At 41.5% G+C, this 14,829-nt stretch overlaps 2 protein-coding genes and 1 long non-coding RNA gene across 11 annotated transcripts in view; 1 reads left to right on the forward strand and 2 right to left on the reverse strand.

Annotated features, from left to right (window-relative positions):
* d2hgdh (D-2-hydroxyglutarate dehydrogenase) overlaps positions 1-2,088 on the reverse strand; it is a 30,908-nt gene extending 28,820 nt beyond the window's left edge. The window contains exons 1-2 of one of the 9 annotated variants that reach the window (XM_048541742.2): positions 1,600-1,899; positions 1-106 (exon numbers count right to left, since the gene is read on the reverse strand). Coding sequence is in view for 1 of the 9 variants with exons in the window: in XM_048541738.1 (XP_048397695.1) it covers positions 2,017-2,058 (42 nt within the window). In the remaining 8 variants the exon portion in view is untranslated. Of the gene's footprint in view, positions 1,901-2,016 lie in introns of those variants that run through there. The other 8 variants (XM_048541743.2, XM_048541741.2, XM_048541740.2 and 5 more) reach the window with 8 other exon arrangements.
* The window catches only part of LOC125457492 (uncharacterized), a 20,986-nt gene continuing 7,694 nt past the window's right edge, over positions 1,538-14,829 (forward strand). The window contains exons 1-2 of the long non-coding RNA XR_007248646.2: positions 1,538-1,643; positions 5,586-5,665. This is a non-coding gene — a long non-coding RNA (uncharacterized LOC125457492). The remainder of the gene's footprint in view (positions 1,644-5,585; positions 5,666-14,829) is intronic.
* Positions 4,146-14,829, reverse strand: part of ing5a (inhibitor of growth family, member 5a) — a 26,402-nt gene continuing 15,718 nt past the window's right edge. The window contains exons 5-8 of the mRNA XM_048541746.1: positions 12,617-12,710; positions 9,855-9,990; positions 8,939-9,000; positions 4,146-8,535 (exon numbers count right to left, since the gene is read on the reverse strand). Of these exons, the coding sequence (XP_048397703.1) occupies positions 8,496-8,535; positions 8,939-9,000; positions 9,855-9,990; positions 12,617-12,710 (332 nt within the window). The 3' untranslated portion in view covers positions 4,146-8,495. The remainder of the gene's footprint in view (positions 8,536-8,938; positions 9,001-9,854; positions 9,991-12,616; positions 12,711-14,829) is intronic.

Consider the following 14,829-nt stretch of genomic DNA (forward strand, 5'->3'; position numbering starts at 1 on the left):
TGAACAGGAGGCCACCAAAAAAGCTATCCAGCCTAAACACACTTTTAGGTCTTGTTCTGCAGCTCATTCTCAAATGTGTTGACACAGAGATGGGTAGTATTATAACCTGTGTATACAGAAATGCAAAACTACAAAGAGATATTGATACATTGTGAATGTGGCAAGTGGATTTTAATGTTTCTAAGTATGCAAATATCGCTTTGGGGCTGAAGGGGGCACCCTTTAAGAGGTGGAAAGCTATAAACAATGGAGATCCAAAAAAACTTGTAAGTTCTGGTATGCAGATCAATGAAAATGTCACAGAAGTAAATAACAGGGTGATGGAATTATAGCCTTTATGTTGAGAGGGTGAGAACTCAAGGAAATAGAAGTTAACATCTACTATACAAAGACCTGGTAAGACTCCACCTGTAATAGTTGTCACGATACTAGGCATCACAGAACGTTGCATTCACCTTGGAGGGAGTACAGAGCAGGATGACTACTAGAATGACAACTGGACTTCAAGCATGAGGTTAGAAGAACTGACACAAACTGGCAGAGGAATATATCCACAGTCATACAGCATAGAAACAGACCCCTTGGTCCTGTCAAACAGAAATTCTAAACTGAACTAGTCCCATTTGTCTGCATTTGGCCCATATCCCTCTATACCGTTCCTACTCACGAACTTGTGCAAATGTTTTTTAAATGTTGTAATTCTACTCGCTCCTACCACTTCCACGTTCGATACACGCATCACCCTGTGTGTGAGAACATTATCGTTAAGGTCCCTTTTAATTACTGAACGACGGTTTTAAAGATAGCAAAGATGAAGACAGAGGGAAACTATTTCCACATATTGGAGTCGGGGGATGCGCACAGCCTAAAGATTAGACTATTCGGGAGTCAAATTAGCAAACACTCCAACAGGTAAAATTGTAACCTCAGAGATAGCAATAAATGCAGACGCTGGAGTCAGAGACAACACAGTGCCGAGCTGGAGGAACAGGGAAGTCGATGCTACGGGTAGGGACCCTGTAAACGATGCCTTGCCCATTTAAAATCTGATAATAGAAAAACAGGACAGATTGAGACTGACGGATTTTTGTTACTGAGAGAGGGAGGTGGAGTTTGGAGCTGGAGCAGCAGGTGTGACGGGCTGAACGGCCTCCAGTTGCACGAAGAGGATCTCGGTCGATGCTCCCACAGGCTGCAGCCGCCGCGGGAAGAGCGGGTAGCCTGAAGGGGCCGGGGTATCTCCGTCGCTACGTTCCCTCCCCCGACACCACCCCGCCCCCGGCCTCAGCCTGGGCCCTGGCCGACTCCAACCGGCGCCCGCAGGGGGCTTCCCGCGGCGGCGGGCGGCCGGGGCCGGGCCGGTAATGCGGGTGTACATAGTGAGGGGAACGGGAGCGAGCGGAGGGTGGAGTTTGTGAAGGGAAAGCTCTGTCGTTGAGCAGGCTCAAGGCAAAAAAATTGACGGGTTATTTCCCCCTTTTTATTTCGTACTCATCGATGTCTGGGGTGGGGTGGGGTCGGTACTGTCACGGGGTAACGGGGAGGTATTTTGCCTCCATCGACTTGTGCGGACATGTCACCGCGCACGCAGACACACACCTGTGGAGCGGGCAAGGCTTGAGTCTGGGCCTCCTGACCCAGAGGTAGGGACACAATCACAGCGCCACGAATCGACAGGGAGAAACGGCACTGGCGGGTGGTAGCCTGGGGGGGCGGGGAGGGGTCTCGGTGGGCTGAATGGCCTTGTGCGCGCGCGGCGAACAGTGCAGGCCCGGGGTTGGCCGCTCATCCAGGACGTGATTATTGTCGGGGGTGGGGGGTGTGTGTGTGTGTGTGTGTGGGGTCAGTGAATGGACCTCTCCGTTTCTAGACTGGAAGAAACCCCAAAATCCACCCCGCGCTTCAACCCCCCCCCCCCCCCGCCCTTGAGTGTGCTCGCCGCCTGCCCCACAGGCTGTTCACGCGGCTTCTGCAGCTCTTCAGACAAGAGGCGGAAGGAGCAAAGTACTCGCTCACCCGATCCCTGCGAGGCGAAGGCGTCACGTGACCAGATGTCATGTGGTCAATCCTCCAGGGAGATCTCCAGCTTTGACAACCTGCTTTTTGCAAACCGCGAAACATTTCCACTCCCCCTCCCATTCTTTAGATGACATGTCCATCATGGGCCTCCTGCACTGCCACAATGATGCCACCCGAAGGTTGCAGGAACAGCAACTCATAGTCCGCTTGGGAACCCTGCAGCCCAATGGTATCAATGTGGACTTCACAAGCTTCAAAATCTCCCCTCCCCCCACTGCATCACAAAACCAGCCCAGCTTGTCCCCTGCCCCTACTACATCCCAAAACCAGCCCAGCCTGTCTCTGCCTCCCTAACCTGTTCTTCCTCTCACCCATCCCTTCCTCCCACCTCAAGCCGCACCTCCATTTCCTACCTACCACCTCATTCCGCCTCCTTGACCTGTCCGTCTTCCCTGGATTGGCCTATCCCCTCCCTACCTCCTCACCTATACTCTACTCTCTACCTATCTTCTTTTCTCTCCACGTTCAGTCCACCGCACCCTCTCTCCCTATTTATTCCAGTTCCCTCTCCCCATCCCCCTCTCTGATGAAGGGTCTAGGCTCAAAACGTCAGCTTTTGTGCTCCTGAGATGCTACTTGGCCTGCCGTGTTCATCCAGCTCCACACTTTGTTATTTTTGCAAATCTTGTCTGAGGACTACGTGCTGCCGAGGAAACTGAAGGTGCACCATCCCACCCCCCACCAAATGCACCCATTTGTTGCACCTTTTATTCCCACCTGAAGGGGAAAGGTGGGAATGAGACCCTGAAAGTACTTCAAACTGGATTCTCACAAGTAGGGCAAAAGGACACTGATTCAAACTAAAAAAAATGTGACTTTTTAAGAGTGAGTTTTCTTTTAGGTGCTCCCCACCAGGATTGATTCCCGGTAGATGGTATAGGATATGTAGGGCCATGGGGGTTCAGATTGCACTGGATGATGAATCTGTTGCTGATGGCCAACAGAGCCTCAGATGCCCAGTCTTAAGTTAAAAGATCAGTTCAAAGTCTGTCCTATTTGGTATGTGCCATGTAACAGGATGGAGCAAAACAGAAGTTGCTGGAAAAGCTCAGCAGGTCTGATGGCATGTGAAGAAAAACAGAGTTACTGTTTCAGGACCAACGGTTTTCTTCAGATGCTGCCTGACCTGCTGAATTTTTCCAGCAACTTCTGTTTTTGTTCCTGATTTACAGCAGCCACAGTTCTTTCAGTTTTTATAACAGGATGGAGGTTTTTCTCAAGGACCGTGCAGTTGTCCCTCTTACCAACGCTGTCACAGATAGATGCATCAGCAGCAGGCTTACTGGTGAGGATGAAGTAATTTTTCTCTGGCTGGTTCCCTCACCACTTGCTGCAGACTCAGTGTCTGCACCAGTGTCCTTTTGGACTCAACTAGTTCAATCAGTAGTGCTGCCGTACCATTCTCAGTGGTGGACATTGAAGTACCCCACCCATTGTGCTCGTTACCCTGAATGCTTCCTCCTGGTGTTGTTCAGCACAGAAGACTGTTTCATCAGCTTGAGGGATGACAGAGCATGATAATAAATTTCCTTGTGCATGTTCAACCCGATGCCTCAAGACTTCAGAGTGTTGAGAGTCAATAATGCACACTCCCAGGGCAACTCACTCCCCACTGTACCATTGTGTCACCATCTCTGCTGGATCAATTGTGCTTTTTGGACAAGACCTATCTCAGGATGGTAGTGTCTGGCACACTAAGGTATGATTCTGTAGCATGACAATGTCAGGCTGTTTCTTGACGCGTCTGCTACAGCTCTCCCAATCTTGGTACTAGCCCCAGATGTTAACAAGGAGGATTTTACAGGATATACAGAGCTGTTCTGCTGTTGTCATTTCCTGCACAAGTCATTGCTAGATGGTCCTTCTAATTTCATTTCTTTCTTTGGACTTTTATATCAGTTGCTGCACTGAGGGTCTTGTTGGCCGTTGCAGAAAGCAGTTAAAGAGTCAACCATATTGCTGTGACTCAGGAATCAGACGTAGGATGGCAGATTTCCTTCTCTTAAAAAGATGAGTGAACTCATTAAGAGGTTACAACCCTATTGCAATCAAAGCAGAAGACAATGCAAATCTCAAAAATATTTTATTTTTACAATACAGCCATCATTACTTCATCTAAAAATACAGATATACAATACTATCACATTTTTTAAAAAACTGACAATTTGTTTACAAAGGGTACATCCACACTGTCCTATCTAAAAGGCATTATGAGCAACTGTAATATAGAAGATGAAGAGATTGTCAGAGTTATCTCATAAACCCACAAATTAGCTCAGCCATGGTCTTTTCAAATACACCTCTGGTCAATCAAAACAAAAGCTGCTCCTTCATTACACTGCAGTTATCCCTTTCTGATAAGCTGATCCAGACAAAAACTGACGCCAATAAAGCCTACACAAGCATTCATTGCTATTTTCACTGTCTCCTTACTGGGCAGTGTTTCTTCTGAAAAACGTACATTAAATGCATAAGGCCTGTCACACAACTTTCATAGCAAGATCTGAAACAACTACAGTCTCTTGCCACACAGACTTCCAAATGGCTCATGGATGAAATTTTATGTACTAAAGTGCTTATAGACTTGCCTCTACAAATTACTTGTGCCTAAGGAGAGGACTCTATGACGTTCCCACATTTATAACATTACACAGTTACTAATTTCAGCTGTGTACAAAAGTGAACAAGGTGCTATACAGTCTTCACTGCACCATTTTGTTTATGTCGCATGAACATGAAGCCTAATGCTGATCCACACATTTGTAGATCTACAAAATAATCAGTTCCCTGAATAGTACATTCCTCAGCACTGGACAATAAGAAATTTAGATTAAGTGGGAATGATGGCATTTTTAAAAAATGCTGCAAGAAATGTCATCATCAACAACTGGGAACAGCACAGCAGAGTTCTAACATGCTACAAATACAGTGCCAAGTCACTCCCACTCAAGATCTCAGATTTAAAAATTGTGTAGCAGACAAGTAGGAGTTAGGAGAATAAGAATCCCCCAAGTGGGAATTGGGTTGTTGTCCAAACAGAAGAAAATGTATTCCAAAAAGAATCATGATCCAAAAAAATGACTTTTTCTTGTCTCCCTACTACAGCGCTCTCTGGATTCTCACTCTAACTCAATTGTGTTATGCCAAGGCAGCACACAACAGACAAGAGAAACTAAATGCTAATTCCATCTTATTTTTACAAGAAAAAAACTTTGTCATACCAACAGATTTGTACAAGTATGTGGGATACACATCAGAAGATGACTAAGAAAATAAATGTAGCCAAAAAATCTGAAATAAAAGTAGCTAATGAATTGACATGGGAAAACCATTTCCCATCTAAACCTCACGACTGTGATCACTTTGCACGAAAAAATGGATTGACATTAGCTCATTTAAGTGTCAATATTGCAATCTTTCAAAATTACTTTTGGTTATTAATATTAGTGAAGCTGGATATTGTTTCTTCCTTAATTCTTCCAACACACACTTAACATCTATTACAGACACTAACTGGGGAGCCTGATCCCAGGCCTTGCCAGACTGGAAGTCAAAATGGTTCACACTGACGTTCTCCCCTACTGTGGTAAGCACACTAGCTCCACACGAATCAATATCTTGCCGTAAGTGGGCAAGTGTACGTTTTTCAACTGGGTAACTATGGATAAGAAAAAGAGTGAAGAATGTTGTGTAGATTTTATCAGTGATACATTTACAAATATGGTCAATCAGTTCAAATATATTTACAACAATGATCAATAAAATAGCAAATCACAGCATTACCAATTAAACCATAAGTTACATTACAGTTAGGAACAAGGAATGGCTATTTCACCAATCCATACTATTTCTCTCATTCACCAGTGCTTCACACTGGAATGGAAATTTATCTCAAATAACCCCATCGGTTTTTTTTCCTTTCTTCACCCTGGGTTTGTAAATTATTCCAAATATTGTTCGTGCAGAGATTCATCTCAATACCTTTTCTGTTTACTTCCTATTTCAATTTATGGCCTCAAATCCTACATCTTTGGCATATTTTCATACATTACATAAACTGTACCTTATTTGTAATTTTAATATTTAAATACTTGATTGAGTTCATGATTAATGACCTTCTTTAAGACTGTAAAGCATCTTTCTTTTATTGATTTTTCACATTGGGGTTGGCTCCTCTATAATTGGGATCAAGTTGTCTCTCTTCTGGATACCCTTTCAAATAATCTTTTGTAATGTTCTGACTAGAACATGATGGTGCCCTGTAAACAGAGGAGCAAAGCTATCAGCAAGTGGGTACTGCCTGAAGCTGATTTTAGTGGGTTCTTGGATCTGTCACCAATAGCTGACAGACCAAAGCCAAAGAGGTTCACTATAATTCATACAATCAGTAGCTTTGTATTAAGCAGGTCAGTGCTGGCACAAAGTATTCATCTCATAAAATGATGAAGTGGACAGGCAAACAGGAATTACTGCCAGTACTATACACTTCTCATTCTCCAATTTGGAGAAAATTTTTTCTGTAGTGTACTTAAGAGTTCCACCCATGTCCCCTGGAGTCACAGTAGCTTCAAGATTGCCTGCCTGATGACTGAAGGTCAGAATCAAGTCACATCATCTGTGGCACTCTTGGTAATCCAATGTCTGAATCAGGTCTGTACCATTATAGTGCTTTTGATTGATTGAGGAGGAGAGATCTGAAGTATAGGCCAATCATCCCATTCAGCTTAATGGGTAAAGTGGTCCATCCAGTCATGCAATGGAAAGCTTACCAGTGCATCCAAGGCATACGTGGTATAGTTTTCACTGGTTACATTCTGGCCGTAATGCTTCACAGCTGGGAAACCCATAGCCTCAGGTCTACAAATCTGCGCCAAAACTCTACGAACTGAGGTGGAGAATTCGTAATCTTGCAAAGTGAACAAAGATCACATTTCTCATGAGCATGGTTGAAGATGCTTAGTCAAGCTTGGCAGGTTCCCACATGTAATACACTTTACAGATGACAAACTATAACTTCCAGAAGTGGCAGGAAGGGTCCACGTACCGCACAAATTCATATTTCAATCAAAACAGGCATGAGAAGGGTTAGTCCTTGAGTTGGAGCATTAACGTATGATCCTTCATGATCCACAAATTTGCACGTGTGCACATTCAGTATTATTGCAGTCCACAGTTACATAATGCTTAAATCAGTCATATTGAGTCCCTGTTTATTCACTATGATAGGACTAACTTCATATTATTCTTCAAGAAAACTGGTACATGTTTATTTTGGTTTTAAATCTTCCTTCAATACTGAACAGGCAGAAGTATTCCTAAAAACATTCAAGCGTGTTGATTAAAAAGATGCTGTATCTAAAATACACACCAACAGCAGTGGTTCAAAATAAAATATCCCATCGTTTGATCTGTAGGCCTAACAGGTTACAAGATCCAACTTCTGAGAAATTTCCAGGGTCTGCAGCCCTGTAATATAATCCTTTCAATGGACAGTCCTTTATGAAAGTATCACAATCATAATATTGCACAGTAAAATGGACATTACCATTTTCTTTAAAACAGCTTTTTGCCAAAGTATACAGATCTATCTCACTATCACGATCATATATATTATTCTGCATTTCACAAAACAGTACGCCCTACTTAAATGACAAATTTTGGTTAATAATCAACTTTATAGAGGCAATCAGTTCCTTTCTTAAAGCAGCTTTGGTCTCGAGTAACACCAAATCTCTGTCAACAGTTGCCTCCGTGGGCTCACATGGGTTCTACACACCTGCAACTGTGATACAAATCTAGTGTCTTCTTGGGACCAGGGGCAGCAGTGGTCACAATGGTAAATGCTATCTTAAGTATCCAGTGAATTACAACATTGTTTTCATCCCTTTGGCAGTAGAGAGCTGTGTACATCTGGTTCTCTGTACTGGTATCTCTACCCAAAGGGAGCAAGAGTTTGGAGTAATCAAGTTGCTAAAATCAATGTTTTATTGCTGTAGTTTCAATACGGTGAGTTCAAAAACAAAATATTTGAATATTTCCACAATGGCTCCCTATTCTCCAACTTCAATGAGAGCCTTATGTTTTCACCTTTCATTTCCATTTATTAGTGGCACTCTTCAGGTCTCTCAAATCAATCCTGAAATGGATCTGCAACCTGTCAGCTCCATCTATTATGGACCAATTGGTATTACTGAGCTACAGAATCACCTTCAATGTCCAAAACAGATGAAAATATCTGGAAATGAAATGTCAAAAACCTCAGCTGGTTCTCATTAAACCAGTTTTATGAGAAAAATAAAACAATCCCCAACCGACCCTCCCATGCAAATCACAAATTTGAGAAGGTTAAATAAAATTGCAACTGTTTGAAGACAGAACAAAAAGCACATTGTGGAGGCAAGTGAGCTGGAGTAGTTTCATTTCTTTTTCCTTTCTTGGGTACATCTTGGACAGAACCTGTACGTAAACAAGAACAGACAAGTAAACAGGCTGTCTTCATCATGTGCATAACAATCTTACTCCATCAATACTTCAATCTCTCCTCCCCATCTAAATTGAGTTATTGTCATTCACCCTACAAAGCTGGGCCCAAGGATGGCTAAGCATATCTTCATAATAGCTGAAACTGAGATTGATTTGCAAACTTTGCTAATTCTTTAGTGTAAATTAACATTTGGTCTTTTGAACTAGACCCCTGATTTCTCTAAGATCATAGCTAACACCACTTCTGGTACCAGCTAAAAACTAAGCTCTATTACTTCCAGAATCAATCATTCTACAGGTAGAAGACCTCAAGTTGCCAAAGTGAAATGGTGCAATATTTGAACAGAGATAATAGCAACAGGCCAGTTTTACTTACCATTTTCCTTTTGGCTTCGTTGCAAGATCCACACAGGCAAAGTGAAACCACTCAATTGGACACTATTGATCATAAAGCAGAAAGAAGCAGATTAATTCTGTGGTCACAAGTATCAGACAATTGGCACATCTCTATACCAACCAGAGGAACCATTTGAAGGTTCTAATACAGAGTTGCTTGTACAGCAGCACTCATTTAACTGTTTTGAGTTGTGGTTTAGATACCAATGTTAAAATCCTGAATTTAAGCAAGCATTCCACAGCATTTACTGCTGATTCTAAAGCACACTGTCTATAGTGGTTTGATAGTTGACAGCTAAGCGAGACTGAAAAAGGTGGTACAAGTGACTTTGCAAAACATGGTTATATTTAGAATGGAGATCAGCACATTCAAAAAAGGTATGGACCCCTTGTTCACCGAATTGATCGGCGATAGATGCACCATGCAGAGGAAAATCAAATACACTTTAAAAAACGGAGGCAGAAGGGGAATTTATACAAGCAAAACTGGGCTATGACACCATTATTGCACAAACTAGTCACATCCCGGCACTTCTTTTGTCAAGAACTTGTACAGGCAGAATATCCAATAGCAGAAGATGGAATTTTCAATCCAAGTGATGATCTTCTTAAATAATTTTCAAGAGTCCTAAGAATTTTTTTAACCAAAGACAGCTCGACCAAGTAACATAAATATAATACTTGTAAGTATCAGAGAGGCATGGAGTTCTTATAACCTGTTCAGTTTCAAAACCCTTAGTTCTGTTTGTAATCTATATTTACACCCGTAATATCAACCATTTCCGTTACACAGCTCTAATAGGAATGGTATTTAAAATAGTGCTAGCAAGTAAATACAACCGAAATACCATAGGTAGTGCTTTCCAATTCAGATAATCCAAACCAAAGACACTTACATCTGGGTTATCGCAGCCAATCATTTCTCCATAAGAAACCTGGTGACACAGACAATATGTGGGTTCATTGGGATCAACTGGCATGTCCAACACATCAGATGGGTGCATTTTCAAAATGGATTCAGAGTATTCTGACCTAGAGAAGAAAATACAAAATAAATTCCAGACACAAACTCAGACTGCTCTTTGCCCTCCTACAGAGACAATACCAAAAGCTTAACATATGACATACCATTAGCTTAAGGGGATTGACTTACTGAGCTGCTAATGAAATCAATTACTCCAAATAAGGAAATTCCAACCATCACTTGAAGCTCCAATGCTGGTCTCTAAGTGAGATTGATAATTTTATTTCTATACCAGCTTTCATGACCTCCGAATATCCCAAAACACTTTATAATAAATTAAGTACTTTTGAAGGGTAGTCACTGTTAAAACTTAGAAACATTCTTTGGATTGTGTTAACAATAACACTCACTGCCAAATTAGTATGATGATATGAATAAAGACAATTTTGTTAGCTACTTCATTTGATGCATTGAAAGAGCATTGTGAACAATATGAATCACTTCCAGAGCCACAAAATTGTTACAGCGTGCGCGCACCGGTCCTCCAAATGAGCACAAGTGCAATTCTCCTGCCTTCTCTCTAAATGATACATTCTTCATTTTTAGATAACAGCCTTTCAAGTACTTCAACAGAACCTGTTTTCACCACACTCAGGCATTGTATTCCAGAGCTTAACCGATTGCTGTGCTAAACATGCCACTTTTGTTTCTTTTACCAATTATTTTAAATCTATGCCTTCTTGTTCTCAATCCTTGTTGATAGGTGGGACATAACTCCTTCTAAATGAAATTAAAATGCTTAGTATGTTGTGATATAAAGTTGCTCAAAATTTCCTTTCGGACAAATAATTAAAAGCTTTCAAAGTGACAAGTGTGAAAGACAATACTGCACTTTAAATCAGCATCTTAAACTGCTTCCATCACAATCAAAACCTGTTCAAATTATGCTCATTTCTCCCTCATTCATTAAAATTGTTCTAAACATTCCTCATGTTAAGCAGTCAAATCCCTACCAAACAGGTACCAGACTGAAATCCTTGAGGGCAAGAATAGAAATCATTGATATGACTGTTGTCTTTACAAAAACACTCCTCTATGGTTATTATACTCAACAAGGGAGACAGGTCTGATTACAATCTCCAAAGTCTCCTGGCACACGGTTGTCTTTCCACATCAGAATTTGCACTGCCATATTTGGGCATTAGTAAGCAAGCTACAGTGTGGTGGTGGTGGGGGTGGGGGGGCCCTCACATTATGAGAGGCCTCTAAATATGAAAACAAAATGACTAAATTTGAAACTGCATAATCAGTTGAAGATTAAAACAAAACTCAACTTTACAGCACAGGAGGCCATTCAACCCTTTGTGTAGGTGATGGCCAACAAAACAGCTCATTACTCTAAGCCCATTTCGCAACTATTGGCCATAGCCCCATAGACTACGGCAACACATGAGAATATATAAATACTGCCTGCTTGATTGGTACTATATCTACAAACATTTACTCCCCACCACCATTCAGCAACAACCATTTACAAAAGGCACTACAGAAATTCAACAAGTGTCTTTCAGACAATCCCTCCAAACCCATGACCGGGCAGCAAATACATGGGAACACTACCATCTGCAAGTTTCCCCTGAAGCCTCTCACCATTCTGATTGTGAAATATATTGTCGCTCCTCCAATGTGAATTGGTTTAAAATCCTGGAACTCCCTCCCAAACGCATTGTGGGTAAGTACACCAAAGTAATTGTAGCAGTTCCAGAAGGCAGCTCACCACCACCAATATCACTTGAGTGAATGAAAACGATTTCATCTGTCCAATGATTACTTTTTTAAAAATTTCTTCTTCATTGGACATGGGAATCACAAGCAGGCCAACAATTATTACTCATGCCTGCTGACATGATTGATAGTCACTTTCTATGCTTTAGGACAATAGCTTGAGATGTAATACTTTATCTGTAGATAAGTGTCCAGCTACCTTGGACATCAGTTTAGACAATGCAGAAGCCATACAGCTATAGCTGAAATTAAATGATAAATCCTGTAACAATCTCCACCTAAAGTCATTCCAAATTTCATTGCAAAAGCTCAGCCTTGTTTTACAAAGGGAGAAAAAAAGTTGACTACTATTAGTCAAGAATCTAAGATTATCAAAGGTAAACAGGAAAGTCGAGTTGAGGTCACAATCAAATCAAAACATGAATGCAGAGTAGGCTGAAGGCCAAATGGCCTACTCCTGCTCCTAATTCATATGCACATATAACTATTGAGTAATGCTAGGTAAACTTAAAAGTCAAATTAGGCATGCTACTCATGGGAAGATTAACATCAGCATTCTCTTGCTCCTGAAAAGGGCTGATGCTTCCTACATACCATCTGAATGTCACGTAAGCACCAGTCCAGCAGCAATGTTAAGCAAACAAATTCAGCATGTGACTTCCAAAGAACTAACCCATATTCCTCTAGACTGTGAAAAGATGAACCACACCTCTTACATCTTGCCCTTTTCAAATAAAAGCTGGAGGAGGGGTATTTTAGATTTGCATATTCCCAATATTTGATAGAGAATGTGGGCCTCTAGTAACTGTGTTGATATTATAGAATGATAACGGTGAAGTGAAAAGAAATGATAAAATGAAACAAAAAGTTCAACACTGTTGTTTATAACAAGTCAAACATCCACTCTACCCTGCTTTCTGCTTCTTCTTCTTTGGGATATCATCATCTGATCCCCGTCTGCCACGGCCCCGAGATCCCCTCCTGTCTTTCTGGCCTCTGCCTTCTATAAGAAAGGGTGAGAAAAATGCATGTTAGTTGTGTTGGTAAGTAGGATTTACAGGTGGTACTATGTCAGTTAGCTTTAGTAGTTTCCACTCTTCTCTTTCTCTTGCTGCTAGCTCATGAAGAATTTCAATTTATTCCAATTATGGGTCTTAAAGAATGGAGTAAAATGGAAATTGCTGAAGATACTCAGTAGGTCAGGCAGCATCTGTGCAGAGAAAAACATTTATCACTTCAGATTAATTATCCTTAATCAGAACTGGGAGTTAAAAATGTAATAGGGTTTTTAAAAGAAAAAGTAATAACAGCCATGGACAAGAGATAACAGACAGCATAAAATTAAAAGAAATCGCCTACAAAAATGCAAAACAAAAGGAAAAAATCCTGCTGAACGAGAAGGCTAAAAAGAGCGGCAAAGGGCCATAAAGCAGCTAATAGAACGTTTCAAAAGGGATTAGACTATAAAATATAAGAGCAGAATTAGGCTATTTGATCCATTGGATCTGCTCTGCCCTTCGATCATGGCTGATGTATGTTTCTCATCTCCATTCTCTTGCCTTAATGTCCTTACTAATCAAGAACCTTTCTATCTCAGCCTTAGCACTTAATGACTTGGAAAGAAAACTTGCCAAGGATGTCATAGAATCTCTACAGTGTGGAAACAGGCCAATCGGCCCAACAAGTCTGAAGGGCATCCCATTCAGACCCACCCTCTACCCTATCCCTGTAACCCTGCATTCCCCATGGCTAATCCACCTAGCCAGTTCATTGTTGGACACTACAGGCAATTTAACATAGCCAATCCACCTAATCTGCACATCTTTGGACTGTGGGAGAAAACTGGAGCACCCAGCAGGAAACTCACGCAGACATGGGGAGAATGTGTAAACTTCACAGAGACAGTCACCCAAAGGTGGAATCAAACCCAGGACCCTGGTGATTTGAGGCAGCAGTACGAACCACTCAGCTACCGTGCCACCCCAAAATCAGAAGAAATTTTATAGTTATATAAAAAGGGAAAGTTGGCAGTCAGGAGCAATGATGACTGACTAAAGACTGAAAATGAGGACGTTGAAAATTACAATGAGGAAGTGGCAGACATTGTGAAGAATAATTTTGCATCTGTATTACAATAGGAGGATAAATTGCTAGAAGTCCCAAGGAAATTAATATTTGATTGGGAACAGGGATAGAATAAAATTCACGTCAGTAAAACACAGGCAATGAGGAAATTAATGGAATTGGGTATCAAAGCCACAGACCTGACAGCTTCCATCCAAGAGTTATAAGTATGGAAACACATTATAAATGCTGTAACTATAATCTTTTAGAGTTCACTACACAGTGGAATCATCCCTCTGGATTGGAAATTCACACATCACTTTTGTCCTTCTTTAAAAAACAAGAGAGAGGAAAACAAGAGAATTACAGACCAGGGATAGTAGAACAGCCAATGCTGGAGAATCTGAGGTAACACGGTGCGAAGCTGGATGAACACAGCAGGCCAAGCAGCATCAGATGAGCAGGAAAGCTGGCATCTTGACCCGAAACATCAGCTTTCCTGCTCGGCCTGCTGTGTTCATCCAGCTTCACATCGTGTTACCTCAGAATTACAGACCAGTCAGCCTAACATCTGTGGTGAAGAAATTGATGCTGAGTCCACAATCAAGGATGGGGGTAATGAAGGACCTTGGAAACTTTCAGTGAATCAGGGATAGCCAAGAATGGATTCACAAGACACAGGTTATGCCTGACAAACCTCATTTAAACTTCTGAAAGGTAACAGGGGTCAGGAATGTCTATGCATTCTGTTTATATGGACTGAGAGAAGACATTTGATAAAGTCCAACATGACAGACTGTTAACTAAGGTAGAAGCTCACAGAATTGAGGGCAAATTATTGACATAGCTGGGAAATTGGCTGAGGGCCTGGTGACAGTAAGTGAAAATACCATTAGGTGCTCAAATTGGCAGATGTTGCATGAGATCGTAAAGATAAATTCTTGTTAAGCACAAATATTAAGGGGATTTGAGCCAAAGGCAAGTATATGAAGTTAGGCCACATATGTACAATATTCTCACTGAATGGTGGAACAGGCTCGTAGGGCTGAATGGTCCAC

The sequence above is a fragment of the Stegostoma tigrinum genome, chromosome 14 (assembly GCF_030684315.1).
Source record: "Stegostoma tigrinum isolate sSteTig4 chromosome 14, sSteTig4.hap1, whole genome shotgun sequence".
Taxonomy (NCBI): domain Eukaryota; kingdom Metazoa; phylum Chordata; class Chondrichthyes; order Orectolobiformes; family Stegostomatidae; genus Stegostoma; species Stegostoma tigrinum.